The 8,971-nt window shown below is 39.5% G+C and overlaps 2 protein-coding genes across 2 annotated transcripts; both read right to left on the reverse strand.

Moving 5' to 3' along the window:
• Positions 1 to 366: 366 nt before the first annotated feature.
• On the reverse strand, positions 367 to 4,288 carry LOC104448364. The gene is made up of 3 exons (XM_039314332.1): positions 3,028 to 4,288; positions 1,252 to 2,265; positions 367 to 600 (listed from the first exon to the last, which is right to left on the reverse strand). Exons 1-3 carry the CDS (start codon positions 4,286 to 4,288, stop codon positions 500 to 502), a joined length of 2,376 nt encoding a protein of 791 aa, XP_039170266.1. The 3' UTR covers positions 367 to 499.
• Positions 4,289 to 5,140: 852 nt separating this feature from the next.
• Positions 5,141 to 8,738, reverse strand: LOC104448365 (probable disease resistance protein At5g43740). Its single transcript, XM_039314333.1, has 3 exons — positions 8,616 to 8,738; positions 8,433 to 8,558; positions 5,141 to 6,021 (listed from the first exon to the last, which is right to left on the reverse strand). The coding sequence occupies exons 1-3, from the start codon at positions 8,725 to 8,727 to the stop codon at positions 5,141 to 5,143; spliced, it is 1,119 nt and encodes a 372-aa protein (XP_039170267.1). The 5' UTR covers positions 8,728 to 8,738.
• Positions 8,739 to 8,971: the final 233 nt, after the last annotated feature.

Below are 8,971 nucleotides of genomic sequence, written 5' to 3' on the forward strand. Positions count from 1 at the left end.
TGACGCGCTCCACGCCTCTTCCATAATTTATGGACAGGTGAATCATGTTAAAAGTGCGCAAATGTAAATCTTTTCTCGATTGATTGTTTTGTAAGTGTCAGGAAGACACTTTTCGGGAAATTTATAATGTTATTCTTGATTTAAACTATGTGTTAAAGGAGAGATAATCAGTAGAACCGATAGAAGAGATGAATTTGTTGTTCTGAGGAGTTTCTTTTCTTTTTTCTTTTCAATTCGAATAAACCTTTTTTAAAGGAGGAGCTGATTTTCAGGGAGGAGATGGACATCTCGTTGCGGGCCGCTCTTTTTAGCTTTCTTCTTAGCGTTGTGATTGCAATGTCCAACCCGTGTTTGGAGTCTCATATATTTGGTCAGCTATTAGTTTATAATTGACAAGGAAGACAAACCGAGAAATACAGAGATGCTTATCACAGATAAGAAAAGAAGGCATAAACAAATTAAACATATGTCATCACAGGAATCGGAGGTACTTCAAAAATCAATCGAGCAGGACGACGTGGTAATGGCGATAACTTTGATGTCCACTGCTATCAGAAGACAATTCATCCTCAACGATTATCTGCAGCTTCACCATTCTGGCTATAGAACGATTGAGTTTTGTTACTCATTTGCAAAGATCATCAGCATGCTATATAAAAATATCGTGCCACATGACTATTAATGAAAATCTATCAACATATGTATGGCCCTGCATTTCGAGAGAGCTTACAAAAACATGATCTCTGGCCCATTTGCTTAATGACGCCTAAAAATGAGAAAAACTAATTTACATTGATTTAATTTTTTTATTACAGTACAGTGATTAATTTAAAAACCAAAAAGGAGTTTGAAATTGAAAATAGGAGTACTGGATGAGGTAAAAATAGAAAAGGCAACAAAAAGAAAAGGAAAAAATAGCAGATCACATGCTCTCTTAAACTGTCCCGACTAATAAAGTATTAATTAAGAATTAGACTTGATATTTTGGCAATTTTAAGTGTTAGAAAATTGCCGTTGTTATTCTTTGAACGATGCCATGGCAATTAATTTTCGACGATAATACAAACATTTTGATTTTCGACGATAATACAAACATTTTGATTTACTTTCAAGCAATAATAAAAGTTATACGCACTGGGCCTAATAGTTGGTATATAGTTCAGAAGAAAAAGAAGGGATTTTACCGTACCGTGGGAGATCGATCTTTGGATGGAGAGAATAAAAGAAATTTAAAACTTGTGGGTCACTCACCAGTAATAAACTCGACGAAGGGTTCGAGGGAGATACAGGCAAGGGGATGGTCCCACTCCAGCGCTTGCCACGTCTCCTGATCTATCAAAATCTGTCCAAGGGAGCGGGGAGGAGAAAGGAGGCAATCATCACGTCGGTGCAATGGCAGGAGGCCATCGTCACGTCGGTGCAGTGGCAAAGGAATCCTCTTCAGCTTCGGACATCGTGATATTTCAATAAAGTGGATGCGATCGCCAATGTGATCGCAACTCTCCATCCGATCACATACCCCCTTCAGTTCCGGAAGATTCCTTAGAGTCAGGCGTGTTAACTTTGCGAAGGAGGGTAGTGTCATGTCGGGAGGAGTGCCTATTATCATCTTTATGCCCTTGCAGTTTTCGACTGTAATCTGTTGGAGGGAAGGGAGGTGGGGCAACACGTCATGCGTCAGCAGCACCCCCTTCATGTTGTCGCATCTATCTATTTCAATCTTTGTAAGACAAGTGTGCTTGGTTGGCAATGGCCCGCCTATTATTTCCTCTAATTTCTCACAATGTTGTATTCTAATGGACTTCAGATCTGGAAGGCTAGTGGCCAGCCAGGCCCCTTCCACCACTCTTTTCATTTTAGAACACTGGGACACTTCCATAAGTTTTAGACTGGGCGCAGTTAAATAAATCCGCTCCAGTTCCGCCGAACCATCGATTTTAAACCATAGTAGATGTGGAAACCCATCCCCCTTCACCGAGAGATGCTTCAGTTTGGAACACCGAGCGATTTTCAGTACCCGCAGGCAATGGAAGTGGACAGCACCCAGCTCCTCCAACTTCTCGCAATCCTCTGCAGTCAGCTCCTCTAGATTCTTCAGTGAGCTTAGCTTGCTCAAACTTGTCGCTCCACTTCCTACCGTCAGTACTTGCACATCTTTCCGAGGTAGATTGCAGCCATCCCCACCAATTTCTTCATCTACCCTTGCCGCAATACGGTTGATATATTTAACGATGCTTTGATCGGAAACCTCTTCTTCACGAGGTTCTAAAGAAAACAATTGAAAGACACTTCTTTGACATATTAAATTAAAGAGAGAATGTAAACAATCTGAAGAAATTAGAGACTTTTTCTGGCCAATTGAACTTAATCAGATTACCGACCAAAACAACTTAATCAAATTAAACACAAAGAAATTCAATATGTGCAAATATGCAATTGGAAGTCCAAGAAAGGTGTTCCTTTCTAAAAACGAGAAAGAATAATTTACACTGGTTTAGTTTTTGATTAAAGTACAGTGATTAATTTAAAAATCAGATGGGAGTTTGAAAGCGAAAGTAGAGGGCACTAGATGAGGTAAAACAGAATAGGCAACAAAAAGAAAATGTGAAAACATTTAACACGCTCTCTTATACTCGCCTGACTCATGAAGTAGAACTTAAGAATCGACTTGATATTTTGGCACTATTAAACGTTGTAATTTACCAAAATGAAGAAGAAGTGTGGCATTTTTAAGGTACAACAGGGGAAAAGAGAGGGAAAAAAAACACAAAAAAGAGCGAGGACTGTTGCCAGTATTATTTTTTCAAAGTGAAGGGAGTGTTTTCTTTTTTGAAAATTTAATAATAATATAGCCATTTTGATGTACTTTCGAGCTGTGATAAAAGTCATACGCACTGGGTCTAACCATGTGGTGTAAAGTTTGCCAAAAAAAAAAAGGAAACTTACTGTATCACGGGAGTGGATCCTTGGAAGGACCGGCGGGAGATGGAGAGGATAAAAGAAAGTAAAAAGTTGCGGGTGACTTACCATGAATCCTGGCTAAGCGTTCAAGTACAGGTTGGAAAAGGGACTGGCGCCACTCCAGCAACCGCGACCGCGACAGCTGCTTATCTATCCAAAAATTATTAACAACGCGGGGAGGACAAGGGACCCCATTGTCAATCTTAGGAAGCCTCTTCAGCGTCGGACAATTTCTTATATCGATACATTCGATTGAATGGCAACTCACGGTCTCATCATATATGGCCTCCAGCGCCGGAAGTTTCCATAGAGTCAGGTGTGTTAAATTTGAGTTGGGATGCATCGTGGCGGGAGCAGAGCTTATTATCACCTTTATGCCCTTGCAGTCTTTGACTGATAAATGTCGGAGGAAAGGGACGCTCAGCGGGAGGCCCCACGTCATCAGCACCCTCTCCAGCCTCTTGCATCCTTCTATTTCAATCTTTGCAAGACAATAAGTTGCACCGGGTCGGCGGTAGCCCTCACCTATTATCTCCTTTAATTGCTCGCAATGTTTTATTTTAATGGACCTCAGATTGGAAAGGCGACTTTCCAGCCACTCCCATTCCACCACCCTCTTCATTTTAGGACACCTGTACACTTCTATACTATAAAGAGAAGGTGCCGCTATATCAATCCTCTCTAGTTCCTCTGAGCCCTCGATTTTAAACCATTGTAGATATTGGAGCTCATGCCCCTTCTTCAAGAGACGCTTCAGTTTGGAACACCCAGAGATATATAGTCTCCGTAGGCGAGGGAAGTGGACAGCACCCAGCTCCTCCAGCTTCTCCCATTTCTCTATCTTCAGCTCCTCTAGATTATAAAGTGGGCCTACCTTGCACAAACTTGTCACCTCATCGCACCGTCCTACTTCCAGTACTTGCACATTTTTTGGAAGTAGAGCGTGGCCATCTCCACCAATTGCTCCATCTACCCTTGCCGCAATACTACGGCAACTTTTGATGATTATATGCCTCTCATGCATATTTCTAAAGGAGTGGTCTTTTGATTCACTCAACCACAGTTCATATGGTTGGGAGCTGTTTCGCTTGAGAAGCCTCACGCATGCATTGAATGTTTCAACATTTAGAACAGAGCAATAGAATCCTTCCACCTTTGTTAATTTTATCTCTTCCTCTTCCTCTTCTTCCTCTTCCTCCTCTTTTGCCGTCACTTTTTTAATCACCAGATATTGCAAGTTCACCAGCTTCCCCAACACTCCTTCTAGTAGTGTCTTGATCTTTGTGCCATGTAGATCGAGGTACATTAACTTTACCAACATCTCCATCCCCCTGGCACTTCTTCCAGCATGGTACACCCACTCATGTCCAACTTTTTAGGGAACCCAACTTTCGAACACACGGTATACAACGTAATTCCTCACACCCGAAGTAACAGTGCTTCTAAGCTCTCCAAGTGAGACATGGTGTCCGGTAATTCCGTGATTTTCGTTTTGCTGAGATCTAGAACCTTCAACCCCTTCATATGCTTGAAGAAAGATTTGTGGATGGCTTCCAAAGAGACGTTGTTATTCAACGACAGTCTCATAAGTTTAGGGCAATTTGACGATATGCCGTATGGGATTTCTTCTATATCGTTGCTTTGTAAGAAGACTTTCTCTAGGTGATCGGTCCAGAACTTATCCTCTGGAATTTCTTTCAATCCCATGTTGGCCTTGACCATGTGAGTTGTGCTCGTCACTATTTGCAATGCCATGTCCCTTATCAAGGGGTGTACTAAGAGACGCTCTCAATCTATATTAACCCCCAGGCAAGCCTTTTTTATTTTGTCCAATATGGTGTTTCCCCTATCGTGCAATTCTTGCCGGGTGGCCATTCCACTTAACAAGCCCTCATCTATGAAAGACTCTATCAAAACTTTTTGATGATTTCATCTTCAGAAGTACTCTCCAAAACAGAGTATTAAATGCAAGAAACACTGCTCCACTTGAAGATTCCCCAAGTTCATGAAACTGAGTTTCAGTTTCTTTAACACATTAAGTTCCATCATCGAATTTTCTAATCGCTGCAACAAGCCTTTCCATTCATGCACTGCCTTTAGTTTCTTCATGTGAGTTGCAATCTCAATGATCCCAAGTGGCAAACCCCCACACTTATCCAAAATGGAACTTGCAATTTTTTTAACTTCTGAAGGAGGTCACTCCCAAAGCAAAGCTTTTTAGAAATAAGACCCAACAATCATCTGGCAAATATAGAGGACTTATTTCGACTTGTTTTTGGCAGACCATCTTATGACATACATCTAGTGATCGAGTTGTTAGTACCAACTTAATGCCTGTATTCTCAACTGGAATTCCAACATCCTCAATGTCAAAGTGCATCCACAGACCATCTAAGCATAAGACAGCTCTCCTGCTCTTCAAATGCCTATTCAATATGCATGCCCTCCTCTTCACGTCCCTATCCTTTGAGAGAGAGTCTAGTCCGACTGCATTGGCAATTTCGTTTTGCAATGCATAGACGTTAAACTCCTGAGGTACAGTGACCCAAAACACATCATTGAAGGCAAGATTCTCAAGTACTCTATTATAAACATGCATTAAAATGGTTGTCTTGCCAACTCCCACCATTCCACAAATGCCAATGACGAAAATCTCATCCTCCATTAAATAGCCGCATATCTTTTCGATTGTCTCCTTACTTTCCTTGTCTACTAGCTCTGTTGTTACCAAGGGCAAACTTTTCCTATGTCCTGCACCATGTGTCGTTGACCCTTTTCGGAAGCTACAGTGGCCTAGAATATCTTTAACTTCTTTGCTCAAATCATTTACTCTTTCTACCTGCTGTGGAGAAAGAGATCTGCCTTCTCGGAATGCTTGGAAGATGCTCCAATATTCTCCACTAATCATTTGTGCTTTCCTACACCATGTCTCCAACCCATCCATGTCTGCTTCTTGATTGCTTAGTTCTTCCAGATTTCTTTTCAGAGATGGCATATTCTCGTTGACCAGCCCACAAGCAACTGGTTGACTATTGACGAGTGCATCATCCGTCCTCGCATCTAACATCAAGGAAATACTCATAGTATTTTCTAGAAACATAATGTTCACAGAACAAAATGAAATAAGATGAAGTGTAAATATATATGGGGGAAAGGGGGCGTTTGGGGGTCCTTGGGATTGGGCGAGAGAAATAGAAAGAGCACTTGCCCTGTTGCTGGGTTTAGTTGCTATCGGTTTGCTTTGAGCTGATGATGGGTTGAGGAAATATCTGGGCCTGTATGGGATGGGTTGAATTGATATCTTGGCCTGTATGAAAAGAAAAGTGGTTCTCCCTATATTTTACATTAATATAAAAAAATGAAAATTGAAGTATGTATTTTAGCATAAATTACTCGTGAAAACGTATCATATTTCATATGAATCTTCATGTTTTAAACAAAGTGCAATTCCAAGTTCATAATATATGTTAGTGTAAAATATATGAACTTGATAACAGTTAGGGAAATTTTAATGGTAGTTATTACATGACATAAAGAAACATGTATGAAATCAACTCCATTACTGTCATATTAAGAGAAAATAATAAAATCTTTCAAATAAATATTTTATAAAAAAAAAAAAAAGACTATAAAAATGTTTGAGATTTCAATAATTGCTAATCTGCAACATTGAGATTATTAAAACTAATCCTTTTTCCAGATGAAACTCATGGGATTGAACGAGGTAAGTAATCCTAGTTAAAGGCAAAATGAGTGGAGAGTGCAAGAAAATACTACTTGCAAAGAGAATAAGCAATCTCTTTCAATTTAGAATCCTAAGTGTCACTCCTAAAGGCAACACTCAAGAATGAGCTTGTTATTATATATTTTTATAGATGCAAACATTGATGTATCTATTCTTTCAAGATGTTTGAGCGGTACAATACTAGAAAAATTTAGATCAACCCATAAGTTAAAAGTAGAAGTTAAAAATAAAAGTCCCCTTAACCAGACCTTAAGTTGAATTTTGAAATTAAAACATTAAAAAAGAGGAGATATACCTCATATCTACATCTAATGTATAAAGACTAATATCCAAACTGTTCTATAAAAAAAGAACTATACTTGCTTTCAATTGGATCATTGATTGGTGGGTGACCCATTTGAACGTCACTCAAACGCAATGGTAACTAATAGCACCAGGAGAAAACTGAACCATATTATCGATGGCTTGGAGACAATGCATGACAACATTTTGTCCTATTCTCGTACTTTTGTTAATGTCCCAACAATTCCAACCATACTCATTCAAAAATATGAAAACAAGCAATATTCAAAGCATTTAAATTTAAGATGAATGAAGGTGTTGTTAGTTAAAGTCTCATATAGGCGGCATTTGAATGTGAAAACAATCAATTAAAGGATGATTTGGAGGTAAGTACGAATCATTGAAAGAGCAAAAATTTTATTGTACGCTGTCAGAAAATAATCATATGTTTATGATGATTTCTTTTCTGTCATTACATATCTTGTGATCCGTCGAGAAACAGTCAATTTAAATTTTAGGTTCATCTAATACTTTTTAGTTTGAAATTAAAGTATTTAGATATGATCAAATGCATGATCAAAGATAATTCCTATCTCTGTGCGGTTGACAGACAGCAAAGGTTCCCATGAAATATCTTTTATGCAGCACTTTATTTTAAATCAATAACAGTAATTAGCATATAAACCCTCGTAATTTTATTTTCCAATAAAGATTTCGTGTTGTTAATTTTCTTGAAATGCGTTGCTTGGCCAAGAAATATGAGATCAGTACACATTTGGAGTCGTTGAAGGGGAAACAAGGACATTTTCATGAATTTTGTGAAGTCGTCAAGACAATACCAGTCCCCTCGACACATCGAAAATATTTTGAAAACTGGAAAGTGCCTACCAAATGCATGCTTACCCCTTCTATGCATCCTCTTTTTTTAATTTGGAAGTGTTTTTGGTAATTCGTTAGGGAAACATGGATGAAATAAGAAATGATGTTCAAAACTTTGGCACATGAGATTGGAATTGAACCGATGACTATGCAAACTGATATAATTATCCATCTCCAAAGTCAGCCCACTAGCAAGGAAAGTTCACTGACCAAGCGATCTCATATACACCTCCCTCTCTCTCTCTCTCTCTCGCGAAGCTCCCATGGTTCACACGACTCTGTTCATTTGTTTAAAGTAAATGCTCTTCACGTAGGTGATTTGAGGGGATAGAGAGAGCCATGGCTTTTCAAGATTTGAATGTCACACTTGAAAAGCATTTGTCCGTTCATTTTCAAAGAACTATTGATTATTATTGACTAACTCTTAAACTGCTCTGTTCATTTTCTATTACTATTAGGAATCTAAATGTCCTGCTATATCCAAAATCTTGGGGAAGGATTAGAAAACAAATTCAGTGTCCTGCATGAGCTTCTAACATATGGTGAATTTCGAAGTTGCACATACCTTCTGGAACCCCTGCATTGGGTTCTCCCTCTTCTTCATTTACTGGGGGTGGCATGTGAGTCAAAGCTTGAGGTGCAAGGTCTCCGCCGCCGCTGGGATGACTCAAATTCCATGGCTGAATGTTAGAATTAACGCCATGAGATTGAGGAGGTTGTGTCCAGAATAAAATTGCCCCATGCGTGGTCATGTTTTGAGTAGGAAGATACTGACTGGGCACATTCATCTCATGCAATGGATGAAAGTCTGATGAACTTGCACCTACAGTGCTTATGGCATTAGAGCTCAGGTATGGCATGGCAAGAAATGAAGTCTTCTTGCTTGCCAACCATCTTCATTGCTTGCAATCACAGGCTGACCATCTTCATTGCTTACAATCACAGGCCGACCATTGCTTATGGCATTAGAGCTCAGGTATGGCATGGCAACAAATGAAGTCTCTCTCCGACCATCTTCATTGCTTCCAATCACAGGCCGACCATCTTCATTGCTTGCAACCACAGGCTGATGCAGACCCACTTCATCGTTATCTGGTCTGCTGC

The sequence above is a fragment of the Eucalyptus grandis genome, chromosome 6 (assembly GCF_016545825.1).
Source record: "Eucalyptus grandis isolate ANBG69807.140 chromosome 6, ASM1654582v1, whole genome shotgun sequence".
Classification (NCBI taxonomy): domain Eukaryota; kingdom Viridiplantae; phylum Streptophyta; class Magnoliopsida; order Myrtales; family Myrtaceae; genus Eucalyptus; species Eucalyptus grandis.

Coding starts and splice junctions, on each gene's coding strand:
- LOC104448364 (XM_039314332.1), bottom strand. CDS start 4,288: ATGGAGATGTTGGTAAAGTTAATGTACCTCGATCTACATGGCACAAAG. Junction 2,266..3,027: donor ACGCTTAGCCAGGATTCATG/GTAAGTCACCCG, acceptor TGTTTTCTTTAG/AACCTCGTGAAGAAGAGGTT. Junction 601..1,251: donor CTTCGTCGAGTTTATTACTG/GTGAGTGACCCA, acceptor ATCGTTCTATAG/CCAGAATGGTGAAGCTGCAG.
- LOC104448365 (XM_039314333.1), bottom strand. CDS start 8,727: ATGCCATACCTGAGCTCTAATGCCATAAGCACTGTAGGTGCAAGTTCA. Junction 8,559..8,615: donor TCTTCCTACTCAAAACATGA/CCACGCATGGGG, acceptor ATGGCGTTAATT/CTAACATTCAGCCATGGAAT. Junction 6,022..8,432: donor CAATGCAGGGGTTCCAGAAG/GTATGTGCAACT, acceptor CCTTGATGTTAG/ATGCGAGGACGGATGATGCA.